This window comes from Cynocephalus volans, chromosome 1, assembly GCF_027409185.1.
Source record: "Cynocephalus volans isolate mCynVol1 chromosome 1, mCynVol1.pri, whole genome shotgun sequence".
Classification (NCBI taxonomy): Eukaryota; Metazoa; Chordata; class Mammalia; order Dermoptera; family Cynocephalidae; genus Cynocephalus; species Cynocephalus volans.
Window position 1 is genome coordinate 149,649,967 of NC_084460.1, and position 15,971 is coordinate 149,665,937.

The 15,971-nt window shown below is 35.6% G+C and overlaps 1 protein-coding gene across 1 annotated transcript in view; it reads right to left on the reverse strand.

The window, feature by feature from the left end:
- Positions 1–217: 217 nt before the first annotated feature.
- EPHA3 (EPH receptor A3) overlaps positions 218–15,971 on the reverse strand; it is a 264,085-nt gene continuing 248,331 nt past the window's right edge. Inside the window, exons 14-15 of the mRNA XM_063079677.1 lie at positions 5,930–6,085; positions 218–323 (exon numbers count right to left, since the gene is read on the reverse strand). Coding sequence (XP_062935747.1) covers positions 218–323; positions 5,930–6,085 — 262 coding nt within the window. The remainder of the gene's footprint in view (positions 324–5,929; positions 6,086–15,971) is intronic.

Consider the following 15,971-nt stretch of genomic DNA (forward strand, 5'->3'; position numbering starts at 1 on the left):
GTTGAAAAAAGCAATTATAAAACAAAATACACCCACCCACCCATCTACTAAATGATAGGGGAAAATAAAGAGTTTTTCAATTCCATGTTAAGGCATTTGTACTCCTATCTGAGTGTCTTATTGGACTTGCAACTTCCACCGGTATCGCCAGCATTATCATTTGTCTCCAGAGTGATGCTCCCTCTTCCACCGCAACCACTTCCTTCCAGAAGGAACTTTACACTGGAACTGGACCATTCTTTGATTGTGTTTCTACAGCTTTAATACTACTGATAATCTTCTTCTGTGGTCCAACCACGGTGACACCGACCTTTTTCATGTCACTGTAAAAAATGAGAAAATATCTAATGAGAATCACGGTTTCCTGGATGGTATACAAGTAGGAGAATTTCAATTTTAAAAAACCTGCACAATGATATATTCCAGTACTGTGGACCTGATTTTTATGATTTCTACATTATCCATGTGTTATGTCCTGACTATTCCACCTCTGACTTGCAGAAGAATATAAATGGTGCAGTGGGTTGAATAGTGTCCTCTCAAAATTTCTGTCCACCTGGAACCTTACAATGCAACTATTTAGAAACAGGGTCTTTGTGGATACAATTAAGGCAAGGATTGAGATGATATCATACTGGATTATGGTGGATACTGTATGTTCACTAAGAGTTTCCTTATAAAAGAAAATGATACACAGCAACACAGAGAAGAAGGCTACAGAAAAATAGAGGCAGTGATTGGAGTTATGTTGCCACAAGCCAAGGAACACCAGAATCCACCAGAAGCTGGAAAAGACAAGGAAAGATTCACTCCTAGAGACTTTGGAGCAGGAGTGTTTCTGCCAACATTGTGATTTTAGACTTCTGGCCTCCAGAATTGTACAATAATAAACTTCTGTTGTTTAAACCAATAAATTTGTGATAATTCATTATGGCAGCCCTAGGAAACAAATACAGATGTTCACACATTCTTTGTGGGGCTTTATCCCCTTTCCTTGAACTTGGGCCTGTTGGGGACTGCTTTGACTAACAGAGAAAGTCAGAAGTGGCATTGTATCAGTTTTTGCACTCAGGTCTTAGGAAATTGCCAGCTACCACATCTTGTCTCTTGAGACATCCTCTCTGGCTCTCCAGAGCTTCCATATAAGAAGTCTGGCTACTCTGAGACTACAGCATTGGAGAGGTCATGTATAAACACGTTGTTCTACAATCCCAGCTAAAACCAGCTGTGTAGCCATTGCACCAAGGCAGACATCTGAATGAAAGCCTCTCCAGCCCTCCAGGACAGATCAAACCATTTGTCAGCTGAATGCTTCAATCAGCATCAACACTAACGCACAAAGAAATCACACGTCTGAGCTCTGCCCAAATTCATAACCCACAACACTGATGTGTAATAAAACTGTTGTTGTTTTAGCCTTTAAGTTGTGTGGCACTTGGTTGTGCAGCCATACACGCATATGTTATTTAAGCATCAGCTGCATGAAATTAACCAAGTCTATACTGCATTCCTATCATCTGGGCTGGGAATAAAGTTCCTGATGACCTGCTGATGCAAAGGGCTGATACATTTTCTATGGAAAGCTTGTATCTTGCCTGGGATCCTCTCAGACCACACTCTTCAGCTGCCTTCTCTTTGCAAGGAAGGCTAGTGGAAAAGTGTGGTAATATTAGGCTTGTCACTCTTAGTGTAACCGTGGACAAAGAAAGCCTTCACTTAGAGTAACATATACTATTTATTTCATCTTTACTCTTGAGAATGTGCATTATGAACTTTGGATTCTTTATGTACCATGAATCTATCTTTAAAATGAAGAACAAACATTTCCCCACTCCTCCCCAAACTAAAACAAAGTCAGGTTATGAATCCAGACAGAAAACAGGAAAGATACAATTACAGGTGTACAAATCAATACATCCTCACTCTTTTTGTATTTCTTCTTTCATCCTTCTTCCAATTCTACATCATATTTTTCATGAACTCACTCATTGTTTTCTGTCTCTTTCTTTTCCCGTTCTTTACAAACTTAAATAATAAAATGATAGTCGTGGAAAGCAGAAAAATGTTCCAATGTAATATGCTAATTTCCTCAGATCTTTGAGAAATGTAATCATAGTGTCTGAGTAATACACGCTGTGATACTTGGCCCTGATCTCCCCTTCTGAACTGAAGCATTCATCCCCAAGTGGCTGGAAAAAAAATCAGAAGCTGAGAGTTCACAGACCAATTTAGGACATTCCTCATTATTATTTCTCAAAAAATCTTCTGCACAAAACCATCCCAGATTCTGTGTCTGGGAATCCAATATAAGCAAACAGATATATAACATTGTTTATACTTAATGGAAAGGATTATACTGAATTTTGGAAAAGAAAATTAAAGTAATTATCCTTTTGGGTTAACCCTTAGCTGTGGTTTTTATGAACCTCCTCTCTACTCTCTCTGCTCCAGCCAAAATGTCTTCTACCCACCACCCTGGCATGTCCAAAATAGTTCTGAACACCCAGCTGCTGCAGTCTCTATAACACTCCCATTGTGCTCATTTCATTTTGACAATCCTATTTAAAGAGTGGTGGAAAAGTTCAAGACTAAAGAGCAGCTCAGTATTGAGACCAGAGGTTAATGTGTTATCTGGTACTTCAAAGGCAAAGGAATAGGTGATGACACTTTGAAAATGGCACCCAAGGGTGCAAGATAATGACATGTAGCAATTAATCTACTTAATATTCTTTCCACACACTTAATTCTCTCTCCAGTTTCTATAGCCACAGACACTGTGGCTTTTTTCTTTCTCTATTTCTTTCTCACTTTAACCTTCCTAAGTCCATCTTAGGCTATGAAAAATATTTTAAAAATATGTTTACTGAGGGCCGACCCCGTGGCGCACTCGGGAGAGTGTGGCGCTGGGAGCGCAGCGATGCTCCCGCCGCGGGTTCGGATCCTATATAGGAATGGCCTGTGTGCTCACTGGCTGAGTACCGGTCATGAAAAAGACACACAAAAAATATGTTTATTGAATAAAACTGCATATTTTCTGGTTTTCATTTGAAAATTAGATGACTTGAGCAGCCTCCATGTCAATGAAATACTTAAATGAAACTCTATTGACCTTTTCCTATGACTTGAAAGTCTATATAGAAAAATAAATTCAATAGCCATCTTAGGTATCTGTATCTATGCTAGGAGAATCTCTGGAGTTATTTGGTCAAGCAAATCACTTCTAAATTGAGTCTGGATCTGGATGGCACAAAGAAAATAGAGATTGAAAGCAATCAAATTCAAACAATAAGCCCAAGACTGCAAAAGGAAAGATAAAACAGCTAGTTAAATATTTTATAGCATTTAAGGTGAAATGGTGCCCTGGACCTACCAAAATTATTAGTGTATTAAAGATGTATACATTCTCATTTTTGTCATATAAGCTAGGGACAAGCAGTATAGGGTCCCGCAGAGACTCAAAGAAAAAAAAAAAATATTTTCAAGTTTTTTTTAAGGCCATAGATTATCCTACATTGTCCCTGAATTGAGGAGAAAGGACATTGTGGAAAGTGAAATACGGAGACATCCAAGACCATCAGGCTCAGCATGAAGGACAAACCTGAAAGAGCCAAGTCTCATGAAAAGTCAGCTTTCATCTTGAATATATATTCACAGGACATTCAAATAATAATAATAATAAGTGAAAACATTCTAACCAGCCAAAAAAGTGTATAATATCCAACACTGTATTGTTGACACAAATAATCTTATGTTAACTTGGAACTAACTATAACAAATGCTTCCATTTCACCTTTTCTAAGCAAATAGCTTTCTTATCACATTCACAGATTATAATGGCTGACTATATTTAAATTGTGAACTAGCAGTTAATCTTATTAACAGTGTTCTGCCTCATCCACTTTAATATAGTGTTTCATTATCTAAGAGCTCTGAGTGTTGATATTTTATGGAGAATAAACATTTGCATAATTTTGGTTTTGAGAATCTGGCAATGATGTGGAATTGTTCACTTTTGTGCATGTTCTTTTCTATGCTTCTGTGCTCTAAAACAGGTGTCTTGTATATCATAACCCTAACTTTATATTACTACAATATGAATTTATAAAAATATTTAAATACACAAATATATCCTAAGACTGTGTCTAATCAAAATAATTACCATAGAAACTCAAAGTGTATTGTCAATTGGGTCAAAAGTTTATTCAATAAACACTATGTCCTGCTTTAAATAGGAATGCTAACGCATGTTAAATAGACTAGAGTGAGTTTATTTTCTGAGAACAAGCTCTCCTCTTTAGTAGTAATAAACCCTTTCTGTAGGTCCTTTTTTAGTTTTATATGTTTCTGATTGTAGTGTTATACCATAAATTATAAACTTATTTGTTAGGCACTTGTACTTCTATTAATTATACTGCACATTCCTTTTCGACATCTAATCTTTTATTCTCTGGTGACTGTTTAAATAATCAAGAAGGTGACAGTGAAAGTCTTTATATATTCAACAACATTAAAATATTCAAATTTTAGCTGGAGAGGATAAGACTTAAAGAAACTTGAGGGAGCTAAGGGGTTTAGTTAATGTAACAAAGAACAAAGATGGAAAGATCTTTGCTCTGATGAGAAGATGAACACAATTTCCTACCAGACCATGCAGGCTACAATATTCTGGAGAGCTTTTCGTTTATCTGCCCAGAACAATCCTCTTTCTTTGGGACTGTCCTCCATCTAAGCCCCAGGAAAGAGCCCCTAGAGCCAAGTTCATACTATGTTACGCCACTTCTGTTAACATTAATGATTAGATAATGGCAAAGATATGACTTTGGAGGTGTCAATCTATAGGCAGGACTGAACCAGTCAGGGTTTCTCTCTTGGGTGCTTAGAATCAAGAGAGATGGACAACTGAGTGGCACTATGAAGTTGTATGACCTAGGGTTGAAAGAGACATTTTTAGCTACATACATGGGAACACACACGTACACACACAAATAAAGGTACTGTGCAGAAAAAGAAAAAAAGGATGTAGTCCCATTAGGAAGCAAAGTAAATTGTCTCTCATTCAAAGAGATGAAGAATATGACTTCCAGCTTTTCATTTTCCAGTTCTCAATTATCATTCTTTGTGAACAACGAAATCATTTTTTTATTATTCTTCACCGGATTCACTAGATTCTTGATAAGTCTCCTCTTTCCTTAAGTCCATGGGTTTCTCATATCAAAAGATGCCTGTTACAAAAGGATCCCTGTCTAAGAAATACAGCATATTATACTTGATTATCATTGGCTATTAACACATGAAACCATAAATTAATACTAATATTCTGATGCATATTCTGTCTTTCCCAACTGACAATAAGCCTTTTAAGAAAAATCAAGAAGCCATCTAAAACCTATTTATGACTTCATTTTCTAGTACAGTATCCTTCACAGAGTAGACCATGATGAATAGTTGATGATATAAGTTTTTTTTTTAGTAGCTATAAAAACTATTCTTAGAATTTAACATGTTTCGCTGTTTATCAGATCATCCACTCAGTTCTCAATTTTCCTTATTCACAGAGGTTAAACTTTGGTAAAAATAACAGAAAATCACAAACATAGGAATATAATAATCATCATGCTATGACTATTTATGTTTTAAATTAAGGGCTTGGATCTGCAGGGTGGGTACGTGAGTGTGGATCTGCTGGTCTATCTAAAGGTCATAGTGTCAATGGAGACACGTATCATGGAGCCCTTTCATGACACATTGACATACATCAATCAGAAGATGCGGGTCACAGAGAGACCTGGGGCCCAACTCAGCAGTTACAGGAGACCGTAAGTACTGCAGAGTTACTGCTAATATTTGTGACATGCTAATCCAAAACATGTACATTCAGTAGAAAGTTCAGAAGAATCATTCATTCTTCTTAATAAAATGTTTTTCTTACTCTGTGGAAATCTTGGCTATGGTGTCACAGGAACTATACTCCACACCCGTGAAGATTTCCTTGCAGCGTGCTGTCCGGACACCATTAAGCCAGTCACTTGTTGTGCGGAAGGTAGTGATGTCGACATTGCTTTGGTCCAAAAGAAGGTTTGATGGCCTGAAAAAAAAGAAAATACCAAATGGAGAGAGATCAGGAGTCAGCAGAGTTGCTATGTGTCGAAATTTGACACCAACGTCAGCAGGAACTTCCAGACTTCATGCGGTGTTCCTGTTTATTTGTGGAATTTATCTGCCATGAAGGCTTCATCTGTTCAGGCTGGCAGCTTGGAGGAAGACTGTGTCATCATTCTGTCTTTGTGTTCTCTTTCTCCGCTAATGACTGCTTTTGAAATCATTAAAACTTGACCAGTGAAAGGCATCAATATATCCACACACACTTTCTTACAATGTAATTTGTTTAATCATTAGCAAAGATGGTGGTAATTTAGGATACAGTTATAGTAGACACAACACACTGAATACTTTGCTGTCTGCTTTGGTGATGGATTCAGTTTCAATATTAAATCCTGTCTGCTGGATGTTTGTTTGTAGACATTGTACAGATTGCTGTACAATGCTATGGGCCTAATTGTAGATCGATGACCACCCGTGAGAACTGGTGAACTAAAGGAACAGAAGAGACATACAGGAATTGGAGAAGACTATGCTTGCATCCCCAAAGAGGCAAAAGCAGCAGTCTGTTTCTGAACTGCCTTTGGGGTAGTTTTTTCAGCTCTCTGTGACCTCTTTGATTGTCCTTTGACTCATTTGACTCATAAGACTGGGACCAGTCACTAGGTAGACAATTTGTTGATCTCTTTTTTTTCTGTATTCTTTTCTCTTAAGGAAGGGAGCCTGAGCACAAAGTACTCATGAAGGCCCTTGTTGTTTTGGGATGAATAATAATAATATAAATAAGTTATGAAGGAATAAATTATTAAGGCTCTTGTTTTTGGATTATATTCAACATTTATGAGAACTCATCATGTGCTAGACACTATGCTAAACATATCACACAGACATGAAGGACCTTAGTCTTTGCAGCGCTAGTCAGGCACCATGCTATTCCGTGATAATAGATACGGAAGCTGAAACTAAACAAGATTAAGTTACAAATCTGAGTTGCCACTGGCGAAAGGGGCACAGGTGGAATTTAGACACGTTATATTACACCACAGCCCACACTCTTGACCGCTATGTAATACTATTTAGGTGAAACTTCATTCATTCTGCATTTCACCTGTTTTCTCTCCAGTTATTTATAATTCCATGATGCAGCCTCTTTGATTTCTATATGCCGTGAAATGTAGTGGTTTAGTGCACAGATACTGGAACCATCAAGCCTGGGTTGAATCTTGGATGTGCCACATACTATCTGTATGACCTTGAGCGTTTTCTTATCTTGCCTGTTTCTTCATCTATGTAATGGGGATGATGGTAATGATACAGATTTCACACAAATGGAGATTAAACGAGCATATGTAGGTAGCACTTAGAGCAGTGCTGGCATGTAATAAGCACCATCTGTTGGCTATTCATTATTCTGACATAAGGTAACACATTTGATGAAATGGTTGAAACTTCAGAAAGAAAATAACATAGTAAATACTAGTTTATATAAAATGCTGGAAATGAAGTGATCTTGTTAATTACCATTTTGAGTAACTAGACTTTTAGTCCTGTATAATATGATGTTTATAATAGTGCAAGAACCCTGTATAGTAGGTACTATTAGGGACCTTATTACAATAGTTGGTAACTTTTACACACTCGCAATGATTCCACAGTCAATGCTTGTAAATAGATGTGCTGTTCTGCTTTCTGTCATTTCTATTTTTGTCGTAATAAAATATATCATGAACATTAAAACAACTGTATATATCATAACCTAATATTTATTGTATAATTGTGAAGGTACATTTTAATTTTTACCTCTCCAAAGTTATCATTTAAAATCTTTTCATGTATTGTGATATTGCAGTTGGACTTAATCTGTGCTGATCTCTTAAAACTTTTTAGAATTATTATTTTTAAAATCCCTGATATTATGGGTTTTAGTACGAGAACTTTGTATTTTTCTTATGTACTTAAAATTAATAATTTGCCTAAATGAAATTTATCACTTGAAGTGCTTAAATTCAACATTTAGAATTAGTTGTTAGAAGACCCCCAAACAAATGAATATATTGACATGCATTTATCACTATTTTAGAAATGAATTTAGCTCTCTAAGGTGCTACTTTCAATTAAATCATTAGAAATAGTATAGAAATAACAAAATAAGCCATCTAGACTAAATGAACTATATAGTGTTTTACCTATTAATAGCAATCATTGATTATCATCTAGGATATGTGGTAAAAGCTGTTCTAAATGAGAAAATCCATATGTGAAGCAAATTCATAAATCTGCCAACTCTATCCACACTTAAAAAGGATTTTTAATTGGGAGGTTTCTATGACTGCTGGTGATATTTCTCCAACTCACTCCTGATATACAAGAGACATGATTAAATGTGAAGTTAAGCTTCTTAAGCCTGGATGATTTTGGATCATACCCAAGACATGCGTGCAATTGCTTGGAGCACATGAAAAGCTTTTAAACTGACTATTCTTCTGAATTTTTATGGGTTGCATTATTAAATGTATTTGATAAAATGATTGAATTTCAATGTAATTTTAATGCTGAGTTTAAGAAAAAAATAGCAACATTACATTTTGGTTCTGCCTCAATTTGCATCTTCGGTGGAAAACATGAGATCAATAGCTAGTTTCCTCCCTGTTATGATCATTTGTGAAGTGAACAGTTAATCTTTCCAATAGACTGAACTGCTTAAACCTTTCTACTTCGTGTTTAAATTATAAATTGAAACTTTAAATTATGGAGTTTATAATTTATATTTATGATATAGTTTAGTTTTAACTCTCAGAGGTTATTTTGTTTTTAAAAGAAGCAAACAAAAACTAGGCAATATTTTACAAATAATATTTTTCAGTAATATCTAGAAAACTATAAAATATAAATATAAATTTTATAAGTTATTCTCCTCTGAAACATATATACAAATAATTTTCTATGATTCTTTAAATTACTCATCTGAAAAAGAAAAAAAAAAGGTTTATTTTCATAATTGAAAATATAAAGTTTCTGTTCTTTTCCTAAAAACTTGAGAAATTATAGATACAGATTTATAATTCAGGTTCCAAAACTTATACAATATTCTCGGGTTGTTTTATCTCAGCTATCATGAGTGAAATAGGCTTCATCATTAGCAAGCATGAGACATAACATTGGACTCATTGGACAAGTCATTGAATTAGTAAACAAAATTGATGGGAATCACATTAAATCGAGTGTAAAAAATGCTATAAGAAAAATGAAGTGCATGGAGAAATGGGACAATAATATACTATCTACAGGTACACACATGCACACCCATGCACACATACCAGTTTCTAAGTCTACAGTAGCTGGAGCATAAAACCTAATGTTGACTCTTAGTCCCATGAATAGTAATACTTTTTTATTTATGGGTTTGTGGGTATAAAGAATCAAACCCCAGGACATTTATTCAGAATATTTATGAAGTGTGCCTAATAGAAAAATGCAAATAGTTTTTTCTCAGTTCAAAACAGTTTGTACTTTTAAACTCAAGACTTTAGCCAGGCTCAACAAGAGTTTAGGGAAAATTAGTATAAAGAAATTGAAATAGAACAGGACGTGTGGATTAGGGATTAGAGTGACCCCAACTGAGTTTTTCTGTTTATGACTTGGATCAAAGTACAACCAAGACAAAAAAATGACCTAATTTTAATGCCAGTGACCTCAGAATAACCAGTCCTGCAAAGTATCATTTTTCCACTTCCAGGATTTCTCTGGGGATTTCAAATAAAAATTGGTTTCTTTCCTCCTCCGAGAGGACATCTGGAGAGTTTATCAATGGATAGGAATTTGTCTCACTGTGAAGAGCCTGTGATGTCTCTTCATGCGCACCAAGGGAATCTGGCCTTTTGAGCAGCTGCAGGCATTGGCTTTTTTTTAGAACTAGCCCCAGACATTGGGTCTGAAGGGGAAATTTATAGGCTGGGTGATGTGCACCGTGAGCTCACACTTTTACTAGACAAATTAGATAGGTTTCAATCTGTGCAGCTGTAAACGATGTCCTACAGAGTTCCACCTGATCTTTTACAGCTTTTCATAAATCAGTACCTACTGGCCACAGACCGCAGTCATTAAAAAGGAATCATGAAAATTACATGTTTGCTCAGGGGAAGCAAAAAATAACTTTCCTCCCTTTCCCTCTCCCTCCTTGTATTTGGGTTTGCGGATTATTCTTTTATGGGTTTTCATACTCTTTCATTAAAGAGGTACACATATATTTTCTTCCCATCAAGCCCTATTTTAGTTGTAAATGGTTGCATACCAATTAGCACCAGGTACTGCAACAAATATCAATTAACAACCGCCAATCCTGAGAATATCTTCTGATAATTACTTTGCTTCATTACTACTTTAGTATTCTGAATCACTAGTATTAAATAATAAGTTATTCTTTGATAACATTAAAGACTCCTTTTGGTTTACAAAGGGCTTTATTTTTCATGTATCAAAATAATAATTATTACACATTTCTTGGATGAATAGGTAGATGCCTATTAAGTCTAGAAGGAGATAATAATATTGTAGACACATACTAACACACTATGATTATTTTTTATCTGCTGTGAATAGTTTCAGGGAATATATTAAATCCAAAGAGTAGTTTCTTAAATCCAAAATACTAATTGTATCTAACTTTATTATTGTCTGGAAATAGTAATATAATTTTTCAGTACTTATTTTCAATTTTTTTATTTCAAATAATGTCTTCTCACTATATTTGCCAATTTATTTTAATGTGAATTGAGGATGACCTTGATCTTTTTTATTTCTAACATTAAAAATCTAGATAGGATTAAATGAATTTAATTTATCATAAGTAACTAAAAATAATTTTGAGTATATATAGTTCCCAACAGGAAACTAGTACATAAATGTCACATTAAGGAGAAGTAAAGACATTGTGTTTATTTCAATTATCTCTAGGCCTTAAGGACAAAACTTTGAGCGGTTATATCTATTACACCTGGTTTAATTTCTCCCCGGATAAAATTAGCTCCTTTGATTTTAAGATTTTTAAAAAAAGAGAAATCACCTGGGTATTTGGCATATTTGCTTCTCTCTAAAAGGTTCTGTATCATATTTGTGAGCACCATTACCCTGTCAAGTTTCAGAATTTGAGGTCAAAGTCATTTTGAGAAATAAAGGCAGGTTGTTTTTGATTATTAGATTTATCTGAAAGGGTATAGTATTTGTCAAAACAGCAGTTATTCTCAAAAAGAATATTATTTATTCTTAGATATCAGAAGCTTTTTACTAATGCTTGTTTATTGCCATTAACAGGGAAAAATTATGAGTATCGTTTATTTTTGTACCTATTTATGCTGCAAGTTAACAAAAATAAATCTCTTCAAAGTTAGCAATCAATGTAATGGAACAGAATATTTAAAATCATTTTATTATATTAAGTAGAATTGGGTCTGCAGAACCTCATTTTAAATATTGCTTAAGGCTTTATGTTGTGGATTTGGTTGCCTTCACTTCAGAATGTCATTCTAAATATTTTGAATGTGTTATTTAATGTTTATACCCCAAATCTGGATTTTATCAGTTTACAACAGTATTGAATAATTCAGTCTTTGGAATTGTGAAAATTCTCTAAAGTTAAGAACAAGTTATTTCTCTATCTCGTTTATATATATATATGTGTGTGTGTGTGTGTACAAAAATCAAAAAAGTATCTCAAATGGATATAAGTTCAATTAATCAGCATTTTTCTCTATTAGTCTTTTTTATTTTAATTTAGCTCCATTCATTAAAAAAAAAAAAAAAAAAAAACTGAATAAATACATTTAAATCCAGGAATTACATTATAAAAATAATCTTTCAAAATACTTTAAAAATATGTATGTTGCTTATTTCTCTTATATGATAACAAAATATGTATAGAGGAGAAAATTTGTTCTTGTAAGGCAATTTTCTACTTATTTTAATAGCAACGTGTTCTGTCAAGAACCTCTTTTAGTTCTTTGATTCTTAAAAAAAGGGGGGAGTGGTTTTGTTTGTTTGCTTTTTACCCTTTATACAAGTGCATATTTTTCCTTTTCGCTAACTTTCTCAAAAGGACTATTTTCAAATTGACTTTCCTTTTCATCATCCTATTAAAACTAGATCTCTTAAATGTTCATATCTATTACTCTAAAAGAATCAAAATAGTTGTCTAAAAGGAACTCAATGTCTGTTTCATTGCTTAATTAAAAGGTTTTGGTTTTTTTCTTACACTTTTGCAGCTTTTGATAACACAGTTCATTCTATCCAGTTTTTGAAAATTTCTTGAGCTGTAGTATTTTGCAATGATCTAAATCTCATTTTAACTCTGATTTCTCCCTGTTTCTACCTATTTCATATTCATCCGGGCTGTAGTTGGTACAGTTCTCCAAAGCTCTAAATATACGCAGATTTCTTTCTCTCTATGTGGGAGTGAGGGCAGTGGGTTAACATTCTGAGATATTAATGAATGCTTCATATTTGTTTTCCTTCTAGGATCACGATCCACTGGCACTTTGGCTCCACAGCAGCCTTAAGGGAGCCTAAAATCTCCAGTGGCTGCTACCACACCCTGTTACATGTGACGAAGGCATTCAATCATTTTGATTAGCTTCTTGGCTTTGGCAAACATTTGATTTAGTGACTTCTGGACTAAGTGACTGAAGCAATGAGAGGCTTCCCTAAGATCCCTGGACCTAGGGCAGCAGAGAAGCACAATGGGAAAATTACAATCTGATAGATTGGGATGAGGGATAGTTCAGTGTCAGCCTATCTAAACCAACACCCTCGACTACTTATAGGTTATAAAGCCTCATGATAATCCATAAAACATGAAGATTTTAATTATAAATTAAATAATATTAGAAAAATAAAGAAGGTTGTGATGAAAACCGCCATTACTAGATTGAGATTTGTATTTGCTAAGCATGTTTCTGACTCCGACTGCTCTTTTAATCTCCACAGAAGGATTGTTCCAAATTGTACGCATCGCATTGCTGAAATCTCTCCCCCAAGCTTGTGATGTGCACTTGTGGCTTCTTGTGGGACTCAGGTTCATTGTGTTTGGAGTGCTGATCTGCCTGGCCGACCTCCTGCCTTCTGCCCTTCCTATCAGGAGCAGCGAGAGCACTGGTCTCGCGGCTCTCCATGCTCAAAAACCTGGAAGTACTCTCCTGGGCTTTCTCTGTCACTCTGCACATCTTATTAGTCACCATGTCGTCTAATACTCACTTCAGTACAACTTTTTGGATTCACACACTTATTTTCTCTGTTCTACCCTAGCTTAAGCCTTTACTTAGACTATTGAAATCACCTCCTAATTCTTTATCATGAATCTCCTTACCTCCAGCCCTTCTTAGGTGTAGCTGCCAAAGAACTGTTCCATGAGCACAGTGTAACATATCACTTAAGTATCTTCAGTGGCTCTTCCTTTCTTCAGGGATAAAAGTCCAAATTCCCAGAAATGACATTTAGTCTTCCATTATCTGACAAAATCATCTATCAGGCTCTTTTCCCATAATTTCCTTTTTATCCTATATTCCGGCAGAACTGTATTATGCAACGTAATTTGGACATACACCCTACAGTTTTACATGTCTTGCCTTTTTGCCCGGTGTTCCCCCAGCCTACATGGCTTTATCCTGTTATCTGCCTGTTGAAATTTCATCCCCATCCAAAAGTCACGTCTTATATACTACTGCAGGACATACCAAAGTAAAAGTAAACTCACCTTCCTGAACACCTTGTCTCTTTGCTCAAATAATTACACATCTGAGGAATATTACAGTATTTCTGAACATTTTTTTCCTCCTGTGTTTATGTGTAAGCTGTTGAGGCTGTGTCATGTTACCTTTGTTCTCAGTGTGGGGCCTAGCATCATGCCTTGCACAAGGCAATTGCTAAATGAACATTTGCAGCTTGTATTAATGTACAGTCAGCACTGCAACCTCATACTTGTCTCCTTGGATTTGCTCTACCATTAAGAAAATAAATCAATTACTTGAAAACAAATATAGCATAAAATTTAACATACATTCCCTTCCTCTCTCTCCACTCCTTGTGACATGTAGGGAAGTTGTTGATCTGGCACTGAACACCTGCTTTCCCATCTTCCCCACTCCCAGTCGTGTATAATGAGTGATGATATTCGTAAAGACACTCAGGAGGAGAAACTTTGGGAATGATTCTATTCTGAATCTCAACTCAAACAAAGGTTGAAAAGTGAAATGATGCATTATAAATAGATTTTTATAATAGTATATGAAATAAAGTTTTCTATGTAAAACAATTAGTGTTAAAAGGTACTTAGCCAAGATACCAGAATAAATTAAAATTTGACCATATAACTAACTGGATCCAGGAAGACTCTGGAAAACATCATTTGTATAAGAATGATGCTGTTTTTCCTAATGGAAACACAATTCTTTACATTATCTGAATAACTACATCATTCAGAAACTTGGATGTTTGGTACCAGTTACTAATCCAGTTTGGACAGGCTCTGCTATAGTTTGAATATATCCACCAAAACTCATGTTGAAATTTAATTGCCACTATAATGGTATTGAGAGAAGGGACCTTTAAGAAGTTATCAGTCCATGAACGCTCTGCCTTCATAAATGGATTAATGCCATTATTGTGGGAGTAGGTTTTTATCATGGGAGTGAGCGTCTTATAAAAGGATAAGTTGGGCCTATTTCCTCTTTTTTTTTTTAATTCGAAATATTTTAACATTTACTTGTACATATTTGTAGGTACAGTGTCTTGTGTCGATACATGCATGTACTGCACAATGTTTCACTTAGGGTAGATGGCATAGTTTTGTGCCTGTTAGTCAGGCCTTCTGCCATGAGATAACCCTGCCAGATGCTGGCACCATGCTCTTGGACTTCCCAGCCTCCATAACCATGAGCCAAATAAACTACCCTTTTTAAAATTTACCCAGTATTTGGTATTTTGTTACACCAGCAGAAAACAGACCAAGACAGTCTCTCCTCTTGTGTTTCAAGGTGTGTATTTCTGGAGTTGAGTTGACATAAAGGGGCACACGTAAAATTTTTCTTAGGAGAACAGTTTTAAGCTTTGAGCATATGACCAATGTCTAAATAAATGTGTTTAATGAATAGAAAAACACTAGGAGTGTTTTTTCTAAAAATTATGTCTGTCGAAATTGAAATTTACTAATGATGTCAGAACATATTCATGTATTTAGCAGATATTTATTAAGTTTTCCTTATCAACCTGGCACTGGTAATACAAGAGAAGCCTGGCATATAATCTTACAGGGCTTTGAGTACATCGAGGAAACGGATACTTAAAAAGAGCACACACTCACACAGAAGACAGAGTTAAAACAGTGATGAAAACCAATAATATAGGGCCGGCCCCGTGGGGCACTCGGGAGCGCAGCTGGCGCTTGGGAGTGCAGAGGCGCTCCCGCTGCAAGTTCAGATCCTATATAGGAATGGGCAGTGCGCTCAAAGGCTGAGCGCAGTGCAGGTGAAACCAAGCCAAGGGTTGCAATCCCCTTACCAGTCACAAAAAGACAAAACAAACAAACAAACAAACAAAAAACCAATAATATGGTGCTCTGTAAGACAGTAATGGTGTTGAACTTTAAATTGTGTTGCCAGCCTTGCCAGTTAGCTCAGTTGGTTAGAATGCAGCCTTGTAACACCAGGGTCACAGGTTCAAATTGCAGTACTTGCCAGCACACACACACACACACACACACACACACACACACACACACACACACACACACACACACACACACACACACACACACACACACACAGCGAAATTGTGTTGATTGTGTTGCCAGAGAATGGCTCCATAAACACATGATGCATAAGCTG